Below are 21,171 nucleotides of genomic sequence, written 5' to 3' on the forward strand. Positions count from 1 at the left end.
CAGACATATCAGTCCAAATGAGCTAAAATCAAAATCAGTGCAGTGAACCTGTAGTTAAATGTTTGAAGGAAAAAGCACAGGTGTTACTGATCACATTAATTATGGTTCTGTTCAGTTCATCTCACTCGGGACAGTGTGACAGCAGAAGCTAAATGGAACTCAGCCAACATGAATTTATTCATCTTTGCAGGTTTTTTTTTTGACAGCAGTGATGACAAGATGATGACTTGGTATGTGATGTGAGAATTTATTTTTATATAAAATACATAAATAAAGCATCTGCAGGTGGCATCGGGAGCATGTACTCCTACATATAAACTTGTGTAGTACTCGGTGTACTAACAGGCAAACAATTCACCCCCCAAAAATATAGAATAAACAAAAAGTGATCAAAGATGCAGCCAAAGATAAATACATATCACACTTACACATGATGCACTGCAGCAGTTTTGTATTCCCTAATTTAATACTCGAGACCACTAACCGTGAGCAGCTGAGCTGGAAGTCACTATTTGTCAAGATAAGTCAGATATGATGCGACATCTCCTTTTAAAATAGGCAAACAAATCCAAAAAAGAAACATTTGAAAGACAAAGCAAGAGCATTTGATCGATATCTGAGTGACATGTTAAATATTTTACCTGTAGAATCACGCATTTACATTTTCCACTGAACATTTTGGCAGTTTTTATTCTCTCCACCCAAGAAAAGCAGGAAACTACACATTTGTGACGAGATAATTGCAGTCCACAGTATTAGTTCGTCTTAAGATCTCCCAGCCTTCACAGATTGCACATTTTTGGAACAAGGCTGTGTCACAATCCATGACCTGAGCACTGACCGCAAGGTTTCTTTGGGTTAGATAAATGTAGCAGTTTTTCTTTTAGTTTTAACTTTCATCTGAAACATTTTACATAAGAACACCTGTTTCAGATCAGTGGTCAGGTTACAGAAGATAAGAGACCAGTTCAATCAGACTATGGTAAAGGAACATATCCCTTTTCAGTCAAAGGCGCATGGGGTAAACACACATACCATGTATAGTCCACATAATAGGAAACAAAAAAATATATGTATATAAACCAACATTCCCCTGAAAACAAATATAGTTTTCCATTCAATCCATCGACACTGTCGTTTGTCTGTCACTGCTTAAAACTAAGATGCACAAAATGGCACTGAGCTCAGAGGGAACTGAAAACACTCAACCATGCAGCACAAGCTGTGTGAAAGCAGCAAAAGAGTGCGATATGTTCATGGATTCACCTCCCTTTGGTTTTTTTTAATTTTTATTAAAGTCTTTTAACATCTTAGATATTTCATCTAAAAACATATTTCTCTTAATTATTTTTCAACATCAGACTCCCTGCTAAAAAGCTTGTAAAAAAAAAAAAGAAAAGAAAAGATATTTTCCTCAAAGACAAGAAGCCGAGAAAAGAGCGTCTCAATCAGAAGAACTTTGTGTGTTTGGGATGTGGAGCTCAAACATCTGAAGAACAGCAGCAGGTAAAACTGGACGTATATAAGCATAGAGACATCATTATTATCATAGCATCTACCTGGTAGAAAAGTTCATGGCAATGAATGAGTTTGAAGGTGTGAGCTGTTTTATAGCATGTGTGCATGTGTTTGTCTATGCGGGTGGAGTTTTGAAAGCTCCCCAGGCGTGAAAGCAGCGCGTGAAGCAGTGGGGCTCGTTTCCCTTCCGCACCAGTCGCAGCTTCCTCGGGTGTTCTGTGTCTTTGGAGCGCATGTGCTGGATGTAAACCTGGACGCGGACAAAGAGAGAGAGATTGAGAGAAGATGTAGACGTAGAACAAACAAACAAACAAACAAACAAACATGTTAACACAAAATGCAGGTTGTTACTCACCTGACACGCTTTGAGACTGAGTTTGATCTCCACCTGGCTGGTCTGAGTGCCAACCCACATGTAGACCTGAAGAAGAGCACGGAACATTAATGGTACAGCAGGAAATCAAAAGGATGAATGGAACGGATTCCACTGCTGCTAGTGAGCTACAGAAGAAACAAATGCACGACTCGGTTAACGTTACCTCGTTGCCATTGTCCAGCAACATGATGTCATCATCAGCCAAGTCGTCCTGACAGAAGTCCGAGCATTTCTCTGACACGGAGAAGTAGCCCTTCTCATTTGAACACCTGAGGCAGCGAAGGAGGGATGAATATGGAGGATTAACAGAGGACAACGTGGAAGGAAGATGAAACAGGAAAAAACAGGCTGTATCAAGGCCGTTGACGTGCATCATCTAAAAACTCTTAAAACGTGCACAAAGAAGTCACTGAGTAATTAACAAATAAAACACAGAAATTAGACTACCAGCGCTGCTCTTTGCTGATCGATACGTGTGGGAAGAAAGAGATAACTTCTATTTTCATGTTCATTGAGACCACGTCGCTCACGTTTGTACTCGCGTCTACATGAGTCAACAGCCCCGTACACATCCATGTATAATTATTAAACATTGGGACTCACCTGAAGAGACGAGCATATTTCATGTAAACTGCATCTTCGTCATACTCTTTCTGAGAACCAATACCGACCCAGAAGAAGTTCTCCGGCTCCTCTCCCTCGTTAATTACCTAGGAGACACAGTGGTGTAAAATGAGTATGGAAGTTCATGTATTATTCACTATGATCAGGAACAATTAACAGAGAAAATTCCACTCGTGTACATAAACAAACCTGTTTGCTGTACGTGTCGTCAAACATGCTGTTCATGATGTCCTCGGCCAGTTTTGCTTCGTCTGGATCAGCAGCTCTGCCCACCCAGGTGTAAACTATGCCCTGATTGTCTGTGCTCTCAAATGGTACCTGCAGGAAACGCATCATGTTACTGAGAGAACAGAGTCTGGGGACACAGCGGATACAGACATTTAACAAGTGAGTGGACTGTAAGATCTAAAGGCCAAGTATGCATTATCTGCATTATCTGCAGAGACGCTGCCCTCTGCTGGTATTTAATGATTGTTTCTGGGTAGCAATGTTTGGCCAGTGTGTTTATATCCTCTTGCCAAAAACAATGAGGGGGCAGATCAAACGGGTTACAGTTTGGCAGGTATCAGAAGCTGCAGTAATAACTGAGAAACAGCACTTATTTTTGTTAAGAAACTTTAGGTGGTTTTGTAAAAAAAAACATTTTGTTAAATATAAAACAAATGGGGAAAATGTGGGTTCTGTAGTGCTGAGTTTAAGTTTTGAATCATACTAGCCACCACTCTTGATAATGCTAGCTGCTGCATAAAATCGACATTTCCTGCATACTCAGCCTTTAAAGACAGAAAGAAAAACCCAACCTTGAGTATGAAGCAGAACTCCGAGTTGAGATTGCTTGAATCTGTTCCAATCTGGATGGTCCTACAACAGAGAGATTCAAACGTAAAAACAAAGCTTCAGGTAACTTCAGAAAACTGTGACTTGTCCCTGAAGGACACAGGTCCTTGTGTTGCTAGTATGGATGAATCAGAGTCCAGGCGACATATTAACCTGGTGCAAAGTGCGCTGCCATTGGTGCGTATGTGGTAGAGTGAAGGCTGAGCCGAGTCCGTCTTCTGTTTCCTCTTCCCTTTGTGGATGATGAACTTCCTCTTAAAATGGGACAGGAACTTGAGGTTCTCCTGCTGCTGTGTCATTCTCACCACCTGAAGAGATACACAGGCTGTAGTTGTCAATAATACTACAAAACATCATATGTACACCCATGATGAAAGTGTAAATGACTATTGCTTGTTAAAATTAGGAAAAAACACTGAATGGTGCAGCAGCAGCACACACAACGTTCCCCATACCTTCAATTTTCCAGGGAAAAGACTCTCAAACTTCTTCTGCAGGGAGAAGGTGAAGGTGAGCCAGCCCATGTTGGACGCCTGTCTGCCCTGCCAGAAGTACACCACACACTGGAAGTCCTCCTCTGGCTGTTTGTCCTCCTCCTCCTCTCGTCCTCCTTCACCTCTACCACCTTCACCTGCCTTTTTCTCTTTCTCATCATCCTCGTACTCCACAGGCACCCAGTATCTGAGAAAGACATTTCAGTGTTTGTCAATGTTTGCATTAATACCCTTTCACATGACATACAAGCCTTAATCACCAACATAGTCTTGCTCTTCTGCAGTCAAGACCACAATAACCAAGACCAAGTAAAGACTTTTAAAGACTAAGACAAGGTCGAGATCAATGTGACAAGGTAGTGTATCTCCTCTGTAACTGTATTTGAATTTGAATTCCAATTAAGTGTCAAAACACTTGAGAAAGCCGTACTGGTGTAGTGTTTGCTGCATGTGTTGCCGTACAAATTAAGTCCCTAGTTCAGGAAGGAAAACTTGATAACGGATGATTTAGTGATATACAGTATTTTCCCCCTGACCACCACACAGCTTCTCCTTGTTATGTCCTGCCCCCATTCGTACAAACTAAAGTTAACCTAACTGTAGTTTGTACGAATGGGGGCAGGAAGGAGTAGCAGTTGTTATTTAATGACAAAACATTACAGCTACAAAGGACTTATTGTAACTGGATGGAAAACTCATATTTTCTAATACAACCATTAACACAAGGGTTCGTACAAATAAATCAGTTGTGGCTCTGACTGGCTTGATTTAAAATCCTTTTAGAGAATGAGACAGAGTAAAATGTATCAGAAACCCTCAAAAAGTGGTCTGCCACTCTCACACAGAGACACACAACAACCTGCAGAGGAAGACGTAACAGTCCTGTGTGAAGAAATGCCCAAACTCTTCCTCTGGTAGACGAGCAAACTTCTTTCCCTCCAACACAAATCCTTCCATGCCGTCCAGGTCCTCGTTCCACTCCTCTGTCAGCTGCTCAGCCTGAGCAGAAAACAAACACAGTGACAAACTTGCTTTGTGTCATTTCCTTTCCTGGAATTATCCCAGGAGGAAGAGATCAAGTGGTACAATTGCTCTTACCTCAGTGAGAGGCATCGCTGGCTGCCTGGGGAGGAAGAGAGCTGTGAGGTCAGCTTTCATCTGGTCTTTCTTCTCTGCGTCTTTCTTCACCTGTGAGACAAAACAGAGACAAATAACCCGTTTCTGTTCCTTAGGTTCAGGTTCTCAGTGGATGTGTGTGCATTGCTTGACACCTGCTGCCATGTTTGACGTACAAAATACTTTTCTTTTTGCTGTACCAACTAAATACCTGGACTCTTGAGTATGAAGCCACACATCTGTCAGTTGTGTGCACAAATTTCACAATAAAACTTTGTTTTAGAATCAGGGAGATGAAACAATAGAGTGCTTTTACTTTGAAACAGGAACAAGAAATGTTATGTTTGTGACATATGAGAGAGGAATAGATGTGGAAACTGTGAAGAAAGTTCATTGTCACCGTCTTTTTTGACACTGCAGTGTGGATGCTCTAATCAGTTAACATATGTGCCTAAATAAAAAACAAATAAAAAAAACGAGATCCATCGTGAACCCTGCCTTAGTTGTCAGGTAACTTGACAACTAATTTTAACTATTCACAATTATATTTTTGAACAGGCTGACCCCTGCATCACTGACCTTGCCCTGCAGGTTGTCTTTCTGCTGTACAGTCTCTGCTGCTCTGGTGTAATCCACCTTCAACACATCATCCCAGTTCTTGAACTTGGACTTAAACACCTGGTGAAGATGATGAAGAGACACATTTTGTCAGATTAAGAGTAAATATATACAAATCCAATACAATACTGTGTCAATTATATAATTTCATGTATTTTAAGCAGTTGCTGCTTTATTTATTTGTTACCTGACACTCGGTTCCCTCCAGGTTGCGGGTGACACAGGCATGTTTGGGCCGATGCAGCATGGAGCAAATCTCCTGGCCCAGTTTCAAAGCAGCTGCTCGGACGAGACGGGGCGACTTCCTCCCGATCCAGATAAACACATCAGACCAGCAGTCCAGGATGTACACGCACTTTGTGTCCAGAAGAGACTGCACCTGAGGTGTAGGAAGGGGTGAAAGGAAGGAAGAAGAAGGTGTCAAATAAGGAGTGAAGCAAGAACAGAAAGGGTTTTTACTGCCTTTAAGTGATGATACAGCAGCTGTACATACCAGTCTTAGTTCTGGCAGAGTGTCCAGTTTAATCTTGTGGTCTTTGTGCTCCACCGACAGCTTGTAGTTAACCTGTGGCAACTCCAGATAGCCCAGACCCAAGCCCACCTACAGGACAGGGATTAACAGGGATTAAAAAAACATGAGTCAACTGTTATATTTGTTCACTTTAACTATGCCTTTAAAAAGATTCCTGTTGAAAATTAAGACTAAAAGCTCCAAGAGTTAGTTTAATGTCTAACATCCAACCTTTTTTTTTTTAAACAACATACTCTACATCACCATGAACCTTTTACAAAAGTAAAGTTATGTACATACAAGGAGAGAGCTTATCAATAAACCTCCAACACACTTACAATCCTGACCAATTTGCATTGCAGCTGCACAACTTCACAACTGCAGGCACACTTCTATTGCAATCCACAAAAACACCTAACAAAGTTATTTACAGACTTACCTTATATAGTTTAGGTCTGACGGGAGAGAAGTCATCCGGTACGTGTTTCTTGATCTCCTCTGGTTGTCCTCCCAGCGTCTCCCAGAATGTTGGAGGTTCCTGGTTCTGCCTGAGTGTTACAATCTCTGCCTTACCCTTGCGCTCATTCTTATTTATCTTTTCTGCAAATAACCTGGAGGATGACAACAAAACACAAGACACAGCTTTAGATCTCTGAGTTTGCAGGGAGTTTGTTTGTGTCACTAATATGGAAACTCGCTGAAAATGTGGAAACCAAGTGCCAGAGAGATTGTTAGCCTTTTTAAATTTGCCTTACCTTGCCTTTGTGGTACTGCTGAGTGTAGCATTGGCTCCTCTCCAGATAGAGATTTCTAGTCCGGTGTCCAACAGGAAGACGTAGCTACCAAAAGAAGAGAGGAAGAATATGGTCACAAATATCCACATTGAATGAGACACGGAGAGGGAAAAAGGAGCAACTAATCAATGGCATGTCTACAGTAAATGAGCAGTTTGTCAAACTGATATAACATTGGAAATGTGTGTGTTAAAGGGTGAAGCAAAACATGCCAGTGTGTGTCATATGAAATAGAAAGTGTGAGAGTCACCGTGGATCGAGGGAGGAGTTCTTCGCAGGCACAGATTCCAGTCTGATGTTTTTCTTGCCATAAATTCTGTACAACCTAATAAAAACACAACGGTGTTAAACAGACACTCACAGTTCACATTGATATTCAGACAGCAAGACACACTTAAATGACAACAAAAACACTGCTTCCAATCTACCTGAGAGAATAGTTTGTGTCCTCCACAGTGTAGAATCCACTGGCTGTTCCTCCCTCAATGTAGGAGATCTCATTGTTAAACACCTGTACACAAGATAGAAACCATGTAAAGGATTTAGCTATTTTACTTATGCAAAGTTTGATAGTAAGTAGTGTAAGGAGTATATTATTTATTAAGTGTACATTTGCTTATATGTAAATTATGTCTATACATACCGCGCTGAACTCATCACTCTCATCTCCCATCTCTTCCCTGATCGACCTGCACTCTGCTCCAAGGAAATTTCGGAGGTTGACGGCATGGATAGCAGAACTGGCTTTCTTGTCCAGAGTAGATTCCTGACCAATCCAGTAGTAGATCTCCCAGTTCAGTGCTCCGTTATCATCCAAGAAAGTCTGCATTTATTAGAAACAATTAGAGGGATTCACAGAGCAGGGGGCCTGTCATTTATTTTCACATTTGCCTGATGCAAACATAATGACATTCTCTGTTTTCTGGCAACAAATATTAATTATAAATATTGGCAGGTTACCTTGAGGATAATATAACAGTCTGCCTCATAGAATTTTCCATGGAAGGTGTCATCCAATTGAAGAGGAATGAAGTTCTCTATCTGCCACACTGTTACACCTGGAACCTGTAGGTAAAGGATAAAAAAAAGAGACATTATTACTGATTGTAATCAAACCTGATAACCCGACAGACTAACAGACACAAATGAACACACTACCTGTCCCACGTCCTCCATAAAGAACTCAGAATAGTCCAGATGAGGCTTCTCTAGACTCTTGTCCCAACGTCGAATCTTTAAATCGCCATATTTCAAGTCTCCGTTCTCCTGCTTCGTAAATGAAATAAAATCAATCCAGTTTTGTTTAATAATTTTCATTCACTCAGTGGTAAACTGCCTAGGAAGCTAATGGACAAATTTCAAATACAAACAATAAAGAAACTGAACATTTATTGAGGACAATAACAGCCAAAGTTATAACTAAAACATATTTAAATGTTTTGGCAGATCCACAAAAAGAGGACAGAGTATACTTATCCATCCTTGTTCATGCTTTTCTTTCTTTAAAAAAAGAAAAGAAAAACTGTTCAATTTACCTCCATGTTCTTCTTCTCCTGTGCAACGTCACTCATGCCCTTCAACACCTGCTTTGCCTGATCGTCCTGAGAGCAGTCCTTTCTCCTCCTCAGCCTCATCTTCCTCGCCAGGTGATCTCGGGGGCTGGCCCCTGGACACACATACCAACACATTACAGACACTAGCCACTAACACACACAACTGCAATGATATAGTCTAAATGTCATATACTAGCTGTACACATAGACATAGACACACACGCACACACACAGACCTCCTCCAGCAGCAGCCACTGTAGCAGGCGAGGCTCCGGCCAGTCGGAGCTGGTTCTGTAGGGAGAAGTCAATGTTGTACCACTCTGATCCTCTTTCCACAGGTTTAGGAGGCATCACCAGGTTGGGGTTCTCACGCACATCCAGAATCTATAGAGAGGTAAATAAATGAGAGCATCTGTTGGCTAAAAGACCCTAGTTTATTTAATTCATTAAACAAAATGTCTTTTCTTTCTGAAATTGATGGTAAACTACTCCATATGACATCCTCTCCTATTGTCTTACTTCATATTGCATTAGCTCTATACCACTCTATCTTATTACTTTTCTTTATTATGCCTATATTAACTTTCTATGTCAGGATACACAATTAGAACATTTTTATCAGTTTATTTCTAATCATGAGGGAGAACACTTTTTTTCCTGCTGGCTTAACATTTTGTTAAGAGAGGAATCAAAACAACATTTAGCCACCAATCAGCCATTATACAAGGATGACTATGTCCACTTATATTTGAAATGTTGACTAGTAAGTTAGCATTTTACCTCTAAGTCAGTCAAGAAGTGGATAGCTTCAGGCAGAGTCACCAGGCGATTTTTATTCAGCACCAGCTTCTTCAACTTGCCACACCTACAGATAATAAAAAAAAATCATATTTTTGAGTGTTGCAGAAAATGTGGCTTATTTTCTACAAAATAAAATGAGCTTGAATTTTCAGCCAATTAAGGATCGATCAGTCTGGCAAATGAAACAAAATCACACCTGCAGAGACCCTCAGGGATAAGCTCCAGGTTGTTGTTTGCAGCCATAAACTCAGTGAGGCTAGAGAGTTTACCCACGCCAGGTGGAACGCCATCAAAGTCCAGTTTGTTGGAGTTCACATACAGCTTCTTCAGCTTGGAGAGCTTACAAATGGCAGACTGGATGGAGGCAAAAAAATTGCAGTTTAAATATTAGACATCTTAAGAGGTTTCAAGTTTTGTGTTATTCATGTTTCATAATGAAAAATCATAGAAATTGAGGTTGAAATTTTAATATTATGATAACTTAATTTTAGGTAAATCTATATGAAAACAGAGGTTTAATGATCGTCTTCCTTACGGGCAATGAGGTGAGCTGATTACGGCTCAGATTAAGTGTCTCCAGCTGAGTCCACTGGTCAATGCAGAGGGAGAGCTCAGAGATCTGATTGCTGCTCAGGTTAAGTCTCTTCAGACTGCCCAGTGAATAGAGGCACTCTGGCACTCGAGACAGGTCGTTACATGACAGGTCAACATCTGAAAAGGGGATATATACACAGTGATGCAGTGAAGAAGAATGTAGGTGCATGTAAACATCAGTGATGTGAGTTTGTGTGTATGTGTATTACCTGCTAATTGTGTCAGTCCCTCCAGGCTGGTGGGCATGTTGCTCTGCGTCCTCTGAGTGTTCCTCAAGTGGAGAGTCTGTAATGCCACCATGGCTGGTAACTGTCTGCTCAAAAACATAGACACATGAACACAAATACAAAGATCAAATTAGCACCCAGATACATGCTAATGTTAAACAAAAAAACAAAAACAAATGAAAAAGTAAACTTAACATGGGACCCTGAACGTTTGGGGGTGTTTTGGAAAATAAGTAATGGGAGGACTAATGGCAAAGAATAATGGCAAAAGTAAGTGATTTACCGCAACTGAGCATGCATCAGTGGGTTGTTGTTCAGTGTGAGAGTCTGAAGATGCACTAGGCGTCTCATCTGAGGTGGGAGACTGTCCAGCTTGTTGTCGCTCAGGTCCAGGTACAGCAGGTCTGTTAAGTTGATGAACAGCTGGTTGGGAATAGAATCAATACTGTTGTGGCTCAGATTCAGCACTAGCATGTTTCTGCTGTTCTCCAGGTCCCTGGGAATCTCTGTCAGCTGATTGTAACTCAGGTCCTAAAGGAGAAAAAAAAGAATGTTAAAGTTGTGGTGTGGGAGAAAATAAACAAAACATGACAAGCAAGTCTGCAAGCCAGACTTATTTGAGGACAGGAATGTTATAGAACCAATTAACAGTAAAGTTATATGTGTTTGTGTAAAGGGAAAATATAGAGTGTGGGTGGGTGGTAAAAGAAAAGATGGAGTGTCATCATCATACCAGCACAGAAAGATCATCAAGTTGAAAGATGTCATCTGGGACTCCTGAGTTTTTCAGGTTGTTGGCTCTGGCTACCACCGCCTGCACACAAAATGAAACACTTTTAGTACAGAGTTATAACAGGAATACATTTACATAAGATACAATTATGGTGTGCTCCCCCCCCAAAAAAACAAGAATTGCAGAGAAAACAAGCATACAAAAAAATAGTGTTTGTTTTTTTATATAACTGTAAATTACCCGTAGGTTTGGTAAATTGGACAGTTCTCCATGTAAGGTGGTCAGGCTGTTGTGACTCACTGAAAGATGCTCCTGAAGAAGGAAAACAGTTTTTTGTATTAGATACATAAGCCAGCGCACATATGACATAATAATCTAAAATGTCCAAAAATGATATCATAAAAGGTGGTCTGCTGTGCAATGTGACGCTTGCACTAGAACTCATCAGCCTAAAAGCAGAATTACAAAAAGCATAACACCAAAGTAGAAGTTTAGTTAAACACACCCCAGTCACAATGACTGTGATAACATAACAACACACCAATCCTGTTTACGTACACCAGGTAAAATCAAGCGTGTCAGGACAGATCATTTGCCGGGGATTAAAGCAGGGCAGTGTGTGTTTTTGCTGAGATGCATCAGTCTCAGTTTTTATCAGTCTTTATCACTGATAAATAGAGAATATATTAGGCAATCTTTGATGATATTTTAAAGGGTAACAACAACAGTATTGATTCGTTGGATAATTAATACATTATCACTACAATATTGGAACTCTTGACAGGTTCATAGTAACTGTACATTACAGTCAACAGAGAATAAGACAATCGACAAAGGTGGCATATTCAAATATTTTGAAGTAATGCCTCAATGTATAAAGATACTAATAACAATCTCACCAGCTTCTGCAGAGAGGCCAGCTCCTCTGGCAGGTAACAAAGTCCTGTCCTGTTCAGTTTCAGCCATCGCAGACTGCTCATACACTTGACATGCTCTGGGAAGTATCCACCCTGTAAGGTCAGACCATAGGAAGACATGACTTTAACAACAGCAATGCTAATGAAAAAGAGAGATTAAGACTTTATGTTTTTTTTGGACCATATGTTACTTATTTCCTCTATCTGATAAACTATAACGTTTTATGATAATAAATAATACACAAATTGTCTTAGCTTCAGTAATCCATTATTGAACAGTACTTATGGTCTACAATCTATATTTTATGTATATTCAGCATTTACAATAAAGTATAAATATTAAATACATGAAAAAGGCTACATTACTTTTTAACCTTAAGATTCAGTTGAATACTCACTGTGTAGTTTTTAAATGAGTTGGAGCAACTCTGATTAGGATTCAGAAGTTAATGTTGTGAGGATGTCATGTGTTTAGCAATTTGCTAATTATATTGTCAAATTGCAAATTAGATTTAAAAATTTGTTCACCCCATTCTGTACTGCTTTGTAGATGGAAACAGTGAGTACTGATGGAACGATAAGTGTAATCTTTCCCTCTTCTGTTATCAAAGCTATGATTTTACGAGTAGTTCAGTGTGATGTAGGGACGTGATCGTGCCAGTTACACTCATGTTTATAAAATGTATTTTACCTGAGACAGGTTTAAATGTTATTATATTACTGGAGACCTGATAAATAGCAACTTTCAGGGGGGAATTCAATAACAAGACCAGCAAATACAGTAAAATGCTGAGTAAATGATATAACTGGGTATAGTTAATCTTTCAGATGACATACACAAACAAAAATAAAAGATTATTTCAACCATGAAGGTTTCACTGCTATTACTGTATGGGTGAGTGTAACAATTCATATCTAGACAACTTCAGTCATGTACAGTACAAGTGAGCTGAATGTGAATGCAGGGTACATTTTGGCAGAGGAAATGATGTCATCCCAGACTGGCTGAAAATAGACTTTCATTGTCAGCCAGTGATTAACACACACATAATGTGTTGCCAATTATATTATTATACACCTACTACCTTGAAACGGTACGTATATTGTTGTACATTCGTGTCAGAGATTATTCGAGCCGTTCCTGTTGTCTCACGGGCTGCTTCCCTTATCTGCCCATATGAGCTCAAAAATGGGTCACAAATGTGCCGGCGATAGTGTGTCGCCACAGCAACTCAGTAATCTGTATAATATCAGTTTACGCTCCGTTTGGCCACAGTATAATGTAAGGTAAACGCTGATAATGCTGACATGTTCCAACACAGCGTTTGTGCTTTTGACTCAAAGTTAGCCAAAACTCAAGCTAAATAGCAACGGGACGTGACGTCGTCAATAAGAGCTGCGTTATCTCTAACTATAGTCAACTAACATGATGATAAAGTGCAATTTAACTATAAGAATAAACGTGTTAGTCACCAGGACAGGAAACCAGTCGGACTCAACTAGGTCATGCCAAACATTTGACAACTGGCTAACGCCCAGTGCTGGGTAGTGTAGCTAGGCTAATGTTTTAGCGAGCCCAGCCTTCTTTAGTCGTTGGTTTCTCTATATTTAGCCTCAGCAACACAGCTAATCGAAACAACTACGCTACACCCAGTATAAAATGATGTTTAAAAGACTCACTTTGAAGTCGTTTCCACTCAGGTCCACCCCCCTGATGAAGGGAAGAACTCCGGTGGCAGCCATTTCTGGTTGATATCAGCTGCTGCTCAGCCCGAAACTGTCTATTTTGGTCCGAAGCAGGAGGGCTGCGTACGAGTCAGAGGGACGGAGGGAGGCGGAGGAGGGTGTCTGCGGCGGATGGTTTGGAAGTTGTTCAGATGCTGTACCGCCACCTACTGCTCCGGAGTACGGATCACCAACATTGGTGTATTATAATGATAATATATTATTTGCTATGTCTATATTTTTTTACATTTTATATTTACTTTATTTTTCTCACACTTTACAGTAGAGTATAAGAGTATAGTTCATTGTAAAAAAAAAACACAACAACAAAGAAAACTTTAATGACATTATGTGAACAAATAAAGGAACAAATAAAGAAACAAATCAAAGAGCACAACACCAGCTAGCATAATGTTTAGCGCACTCCCGTGGTATTACCAAGCACTAAAGCAATAGTATCTACTCCACTAAAGAGCAGTGACCGTGGCTTGGAATATGAACTTAACCAATCTAATTGGAGATAAAGCCTCATGACTCCTTTGTTCTTAGCAACCTCTTTGGTGCTGGTGCAATAATAAAGATCGCTGTCAGCTCTATGGTCCACCCTCGTGAGTCAAGTCATCATAGATAGTTAGGACAAACCCGGAATACATACAACTTTCCTTCAAAAATAAAGCAATTTCTCAAGAGAGACGTTGTACTGTAGTTAAGATTTTACAAACAAAGCTTTTATTTTGAAAGTAATAGAAAAGGAAGTGATTTGTTTAAAGACGTAATGACATCATTTGCGCTGAGCCCCGCCCAGTCAGCTGTGCAGTTAAGGGTGCCGTTAAAGTTAAAGGAGGCAGCTAACAAATACACGAATACAACACTGACAAATACATTTCGGGGATTTACACAATGGATAAGAATGCTACGCGTTACAATGTACAACTGTATATTTATGATTTGTCGAGAGGAATGGCTCGCAGTCTCAGTCCTATCATGTTAGGTAAGTACAGATAAAAAAAAAAATCCGATACAGCCCGGCCTCGGTGAAAATAGTGATGCTGATAATAAATGCCGAGTTGAAATGCCCTCTATGGTTTGCCCTGAACCACTCACAAGTTATTAATAAGAGCTTGTTTGAATTTGTTTTGATTGACTCAAATTTCGAAATAAACTGTAAAGCGTGGCAGATAGATAGATGTTCATTGTGGCTTCAAGGTTCACCTTCTTAGTAACGGTCTCCTTATTTGTTACAGGAAAACAACTGGATGGTATATGGTATGATTTATTTTCTATTATGACATTATTGCGTCTTGACTCATGAAAACATTGTTTCTTGTGTAATGTGTGGCTCAATCTTGTGCAGGACAGTGACCCATTTAAGATTAAATACTGCTAAACAACTGCTGTTAGTGTGTTAGTCATTTTTAGTGTTAGTAGTTTTTCTATGTCAACATTGCTCAAATAACTTTTATGAAGTGTAACAAAACAAGGGTTTTGTAATGGAAAGGATACACCGCACATTATGTCTGTCATCATTTAATCATGTTTGCTAAATGGTTTGTGACTTGCTTTTTAGTTCAGTCACACTGAGAATTCTTTTAAAATAGATTGTTATGACGTTGTTCTGACCTTTACTGTACCTCTTTTAACTTTGATACAGATATCACAATGTGTTGTGTCTGCCAACATGAATATAAGTCAGATACACTCATTTAGCATCCTATAACCAACTAAGTTGTTATGGCACATCTCACACCAAGCCATAACCAGCTATTTCAAAAACATAATACATCAGTGAAAAGCAAAGGTTCTCTTCATTTAAGAAGAAGAAACAAATAACTCTCAACATGAGTAAATGTTGTTGCACACATCTCTCTAAAGCCTATTTATGTGACATTTAGGGGGTTTAGTTCATTTTGTGTTTTTCTTTTTGTGATTCAGTGAATGTGACCAGTATCATATTGGCTCGTTCCTTGTTAATTTTGCACCACTCTTCCAGGCACACAGCTATTGTGTCATACGGCGATGAGTTCTTCTTTGGAGGGGAGGGTATCTCTAGTTGTTCCCCGGTAAGTAGGACTCATTTCTGTTTGTCTAATCTCATCAATCTTAAACTACTGCACACATATGGAAGGTGACAAACTATTTTAGCACACAGCCACTTTCACAAGTTACAAAAACCCAACGGAAATGACTTGGTAAGTGAACCTGCAAACCAAGGAATATGACGGAAAGACCAATTAATATACAAGAAGAAACTGGTTTAAATCCTGTCACCCAAATAATGTGTTTCAGCAGTATGTGATTTGAATGTGCGATAATAGGATGTGCTGATATTTAGCTGGAAAAAGATAAATATTTCTTCACGACACAATTTTCCTTGTGTATGGTGTATATTTTTCAGGGTGGAACGATGCTGGGACCTCCGGACACAGTCGTGGAGCTGGGTGAGACTGAAGTGTCTGAGGAAATCTTCATGGATTATCTCGCGTCCCTGGGAGAAAGCACATACAGGTGAAGTGATTGTCCTTCAACATCCCTCTTTATCTCACACAGAAGGAGCCTGTACATGAAGTCTAATCACAAGGAGGACAACATGCTTGTTACTGACTTGTCATGATGCAGGAACGCTATTACGTCATTAATGAACCCTTCAATTTCTTCTTGGTTCAGAGGCGACAGGTATCGTCTGTTTGAGCACAACTGCAACACGTTCACCAACGAGGTGGCTCAGTTTCTGACGGGCAGGTCCATCCCCTCTTACATCACGGACCTTCCATCTGAAGTCCTCTCCACGTGAGTCTAACTCTCAGTCCTGCAGCTGCCCATGGTTGACACACACACACAGTGGTTTCAGTCTGTTTTAGACTTTGTCCCCATTGACCAACAAACACCATGAAATCATATCTATTTCCTGATGAAATCAAAGTGAAACAGAGGCTCACTGAAAACACTTCAAACGATCAACAATCAACAAAATCGTATAAATGATAGATCATTTCTGTCCAAGGCATTTCCTGTGGCATAGGAAGTTTCCTGCCGGAAAAAAACTGTGTAATGTGACTCTTACTTGGGCTAGTTTTTAGACCGCACTTTGATCTCATTTTGTGTGTCACAACTGTCACATGCTCAGTTCTACAGGAGACTCACTCTGACTTAACCTAATTAAGAGAGAAAACACAGCATTCGTTTTCCTTGTAAAGAAGGCAATTACAGTGGCAGACTAAGGGGCTTGTGCCTAAAAATGCACGCATGAAGCGGAAGAGGCCAGTTGTGTTTTTAAACACTTCAGGGTCGCACTCCTGGTCATTACTGAGCAACACATACCTGGGAGCTGCTGAGATGACCAGCATCACTGAATAAAAGCAACAAAATAAACTAAGACAAATAATCAAAACAAAGACGTTGCATAATCAGCACTTCATTTTTAAGCAACAGCAACAAGAATCTCCTTCACCAACTGATTCAGGAGCTTCTTCTGGATGATTTGAGTGAAGAAAGACCAGGTTGGCCAGTCTCTCTGGTTTCAAAAGTCAGCTTGATAGCACTTACTGCATCCCAGAAATTTAAGATACATCATCTCGATGCGTTGTAACCACACCTCTCTCGCTCCATAGAAAATAACGTAATTGTGGTTACAGAAAGAAGTATTTTGTATGTTTTTTTAAAAATCAGCTCTGTTGCTTTCATCTCCAGGCCGTTTGGTCAGATACTGCGGCCCATCCTGGACTCCATCCACATCGCACCTCCAGGAGGTAACGTCATCAATGGAGGCAGAAACTCATAAAGCTGAGAGTGCAGCAGAGTCACACAGTGTTACCGTGAGGTCACTTCCATTGTGGTCAGTCACTTAGAAGTCCAAGAAACAAGTTTTTCTTTTCTCCTTAAAATTAGTGGTCAGATGCTGAATACTGACCACTCCATTTAGTTTGCAGGTGCCTTTGTGAGTTGACATTTAATACATTGTACTGATAATTACACCAGACCAGCAAAGCCTCATGTTAACATTTACGCTCCTACACTGTAAGTTTGATGAGACTGACATAATGTCTGTGAAGAGTTTTTTTTTTTTCAAAATGAAGAGGCAGAGAACTTCAACAGGTATTTTACTGAACACTTCTGAGGCACTGCAACTTCATTAAATTTACTTTTACTGCATGAAACAATATTGTATATCTGCAAGCTGCAATTAAAATACAAAATAATACCTCCTCGCACATTAGTGCGTTAAGCTAATTTAATATATAACATTTTAAAAAGCTCTTTACACACGTCGTTATTACCATGAATACAGATACAGATATAGATTTAGCTATTCTGTAAGGGTTTTATTGTCATATCAGGTTTTACATGTGGGTCATTGGCTGCTGACTACAATGGAAATAATCTATAGGTGCACACTTTTGCATAGGTAATGTTTAATATATTAAATTGAATGGATGCAGGTTGATGTAAAATAGGGAAACGAATGTCTGAATCTTTTGAAGTTGATCACGTTTTAATTTTGCACTTTTGTTGTTTTTATTTAATGGTATTTGGTTGCTTTGATTTTCATTCAGCGTCAGCAGTCATTTTGTACCTGAACGTCTGTCTCTGTGCTCAATTCACCTGCTAACTGAACCTCACGCTGTCATTCCATTTGTCACATGGTTTTTTGATGTGAAATGATTGACGCCTGTTTAGCTGAGTTTAGGTGATAAGATATTATGTAAGAGATTATATTAACTTTGTGGAATATTCATCTTGGAAGGCAGTACTGGGATCAGTTCACTATAAATTCAGTTTTGTCTGTGTGTATGAAAAGTAAACACTGGAATTTAAGTGTGAGGGTTTTTTTTATACAGATAACCAAGAATCATTTGGTTTTAAATCTGATTTCCGAAAAGTGAACTGCAGTTTATTTATTATTTAACCTGTGCTACCATCTCCACATGTGGATTTTAGATGTGCTTGTCTTTTCTTTATATATATTTATTTAACTATTAAAAACACATGTTCTTGTTGCCATGTGGGCAATTCTACACAATTGCTCATCCACAGCTATTTCTTAATGTTGAGGTGACTCAATGCAGGCTGCTGCCGTGCACTGACGACTTATTAACAATGTGCTGAAGTCCTTTAACGTTCACCAGAGTGTGTTTGATAAACGATACACCTCTGTGCCTTCATTTCCCTTTGCTTGGCCATAGTCACGCTGCTGCGGGGTGTGCGTGGATGTAGTATATCACAGACCATATACACTCCTGTGCCACCTGCATTAAATATCCCATTATTTTAATGTATAAAGGTCTCTAAATACACCTATTAAGTGAAAGTTGAACCTAAAATAAATCCTCATGTTAAAATTGCATCTATTTAAACATAAGCGGTTAACAGTACAGCCTCTAAAGTCGGAGCATAATCCATTTCACTCTGCCATTGAGAAAGAACATATCGCAGCATACATGGAGGATAAATGACATAGGAGATCACATGCTTAAGCTTTTATCTGATTATGTTACACACATGAAACACACTGGACCTCCCCGAGCCTTTTGCTGCTCAAATAAAATGTGAAAGATGAAATTAGCACAGAAAAACAATATGTCTCAAAGTGCGATTGAACCAGCAGTAACTTTCTTCATCTCCAGCAATAAATAAACCTGACTTACACTCCCAGCAGTCACTGCTGAAAGTTTAATCCGACATGTGTAAGTGTATTAGCCTGAATTCCCCTCGACGAGGTTCATTTTGCCTCCTGCTAAACAAACTAACCAGACCACTGAAATGTATTACCGCACAAGTCGCCCTTTGTTGCTGTAATGTGAGTTATTGATGGCGCCTGTGATGTGAAATTAAAAATGCATTATATTTATGGATATTATTCCCTCTTTGAGGAAAGACGGTAGATATGTTCATGCATATTGTTTGTATTGTCTGTGTGATTGTTTTTGTAATTTGACCAATGCATAAAGCCAGTGACTGCAAATGTGGGACTCTCTGGTGTTTTTTTTTACATTTTTAGTTTCAACAAGTAAATGGGTGATTTTAAAAGATCCCAACTTGTGTAACAATGGTACTTGATCAGTAACACTGGTGCTTTTCCTGTTAAAGCATGTCAAAATGGCTGCCAGGCAAGAGCTCGACATATAGGGGAGCAACAACAGTTCAACAATGACATCAAAAACTGTTAATATTAACAGAAGAAGTGTAATATTTTTATATTATGCATGTATATATGTAAGTGTATTCCCTGTGTGTACATGTAGTTTTTTTGTATATATTCTAAGGGGAATAAGGAGTAAAAAGGAAGAAAAAGAACAAGTAAGAGGCATTAGACATGTATGTATGTATGGACTACAATAATGTGAGTTGTAAACTTGAGACTTTTTCAGGATGAAATTCATTTCCCTATACAGAGACTTTTTTTGTATGATAATGTTTTTTTACGAAGCACTTTACACTTCAATTTTGCCATCCACACATTCATCGACACATTTGCATTCAAACAGCACATCTACTGTTTTTTTTTTTTTATATAATTCACACACAATGAGTTACTCATTATCCACTTGTTTCAGCGCCAAAATACTGTATCACTTAGTTCAAGGTACCTAAGTACCACATCACAAGAAACAAATAACTAAATACAACAATAGAATACACATTGATCCATTAAGAAGGCTGATTATTGCAGGAATAAATGACAATTTAAACCTGTTCTGTAAAAGGCAAATTTTGCTGCACACTTTCATGATGCCTTGCCTATTTGCTTAAAGGAAAGTGAAAAAGTATTAACAGATTCTATAAAACAAGAGCAATACATTTTCATAAAAGCATAGCTTGTAGTCGATTTCGGTACCAAGGTATTTGTACGACTTCAACAGACTGGTTGACCATCACCACGGGAAAAATAAAGTAAAATTTTAAAGAAAATCTTTTTTTTTCCTAAAATCAATCCACAACTCTTGTTTTTATCAACATCAATATTTAAAAATGGAAGAATTGCACCACTGAGAGACACAATAACAGAATCTGCAAATGTAAGAATATGGTGTTGGTCATAATGTCTTCTGGGAGATGTGGAAGAGGAGAAAAGGACACCAACTAAAACTCTACTCACCCTCACCTACTGTGGTCTTCATTTACTTCTGGTCAGTTTGAAATAAACACACCACTCTAATATTCATCTTTCCTTACTGCATTACTCTGAGTATCCACAAAGAGTCAGTGTTGTCCTGTCTCTACAGATGCATTTGAAAGACCAAAGGATTTAGTTCTGGGGGGTGTTGTTTCAAAACCCAGGGTGAACCATACACACAACTTTTAATCAAACAGTGAATCATTATTACTTCACCCCTCCCTCTATTAATAAATTGCTACCAAGAAACAACTAGATTTCCGCAATTCCGTGCCGAAATTTCGAGTGTGCCTGCAGTTCTTGCGGCATGTGTCTTCGCGTGCAGGACTTGTGCTGGTAAAGGATTGAGTGGTATTTTGGTGGAATCACCCTTTGAAAGAGAATAACTCATAAACCCCTCCCACTCCCTGATGCCCCCTCCCCCTTCCAAACACCTGCGTTATAAAATCTAAAAATGTGGATTGAACCTTTAAAAGCATTTAGACAGAGTGGTATTTTGGTGGACTCACCCTTTAAAAACACCAAGTTTTAGAGGAGATAACAAGACGGATCAGAGAGGACTCAGACGCAGAGGCCTTTTAATTGTCTTTATTGGCACTCGTAAACAATTCTCAAGGCAGGT

The 21,171-nt window shown here is 39.4% G+C and overlaps 2 protein-coding genes across 3 annotated transcripts; one reads left to right on the forward strand and one right to left on the reverse strand.

Moving 5' to 3' along the window:
* Positions 1–233: 233 nt before the first annotated feature.
* Positions 234–13,667, reverse strand: flii (FLII actin remodeling protein). Of its 2 annotated transcripts, none has more exons than XM_058652936.1 (31): positions 13,394–13,667; positions 11,696–11,806; positions 11,037–11,108; positions 10,797–10,877; positions 10,347–10,594; positions 10,046–10,149; positions 9,778–9,953; positions 9,439–9,596; positions 9,222–9,306; positions 8,678–8,825; positions 8,424–8,554; positions 8,047–8,154; positions 7,849–7,953; positions 7,532–7,711; positions 7,317–7,399; positions 7,139–7,213; positions 6,850–6,933; positions 6,534–6,705; positions 6,077–6,184; positions 5,771–5,962; positions 5,545–5,643; positions 4,948–5,037; positions 4,709–4,848; positions 3,811–4,036; positions 3,509–3,663; positions 3,319–3,379; positions 2,708–2,836; positions 2,498–2,604; positions 2,058–2,163; positions 1,874–1,939; positions 234–1,768 (listed from the first exon to the last, which is right to left on the reverse strand). In XM_058652936.1, the coding sequence occupies exons 1-31, from the start codon at positions 13,454–13,456 to the stop codon at positions 1,634–1,636; spliced, it is 3,798 nt and encodes a 1,265-aa protein (XP_058508919.1). In that variant the 5' UTR covers positions 13,457–13,667; the 3' UTR covers positions 234–1,633. The 2 variants fall into 2 exon arrangements, with proteins under 2 accessions (XP_058508919.1, XP_058508918.1); XM_058652935.1 differs by having other exon boundaries at positions 8,047–8,157; positions 13,394–13,662.
* A 557-nt stretch (positions 13,668–14,224) lies between these two features.
* Positions 14,225–19,397, forward strand: desi1a (desumoylating isopeptidase 1a). Its single transcript, XM_058652937.1, has 6 exons — positions 14,225–14,429; positions 14,683–14,704; positions 15,429–15,498; positions 15,834–15,943; positions 16,103–16,225; positions 17,126–19,397. Exons 1-6 carry the CDS (start codon positions 14,339–14,341, stop codon positions 17,214–17,216), a joined length of 507 nt encoding a protein of 168 aa, XP_058508920.1. The 5' UTR covers positions 14,225–14,338; the 3' UTR covers positions 17,217–19,397.
* The last annotated feature ends 1,774 nt before the right edge of the window (positions 19,398–21,171 follow it).

The sequence above is a fragment of the Solea solea genome, chromosome 16 (assembly GCF_958295425.1).
Source record: "Solea solea chromosome 16, fSolSol10.1, whole genome shotgun sequence".
Taxonomy (NCBI): domain Eukaryota; kingdom Metazoa; phylum Chordata; class Actinopteri; order Pleuronectiformes; family Soleidae; genus Solea; species Solea solea.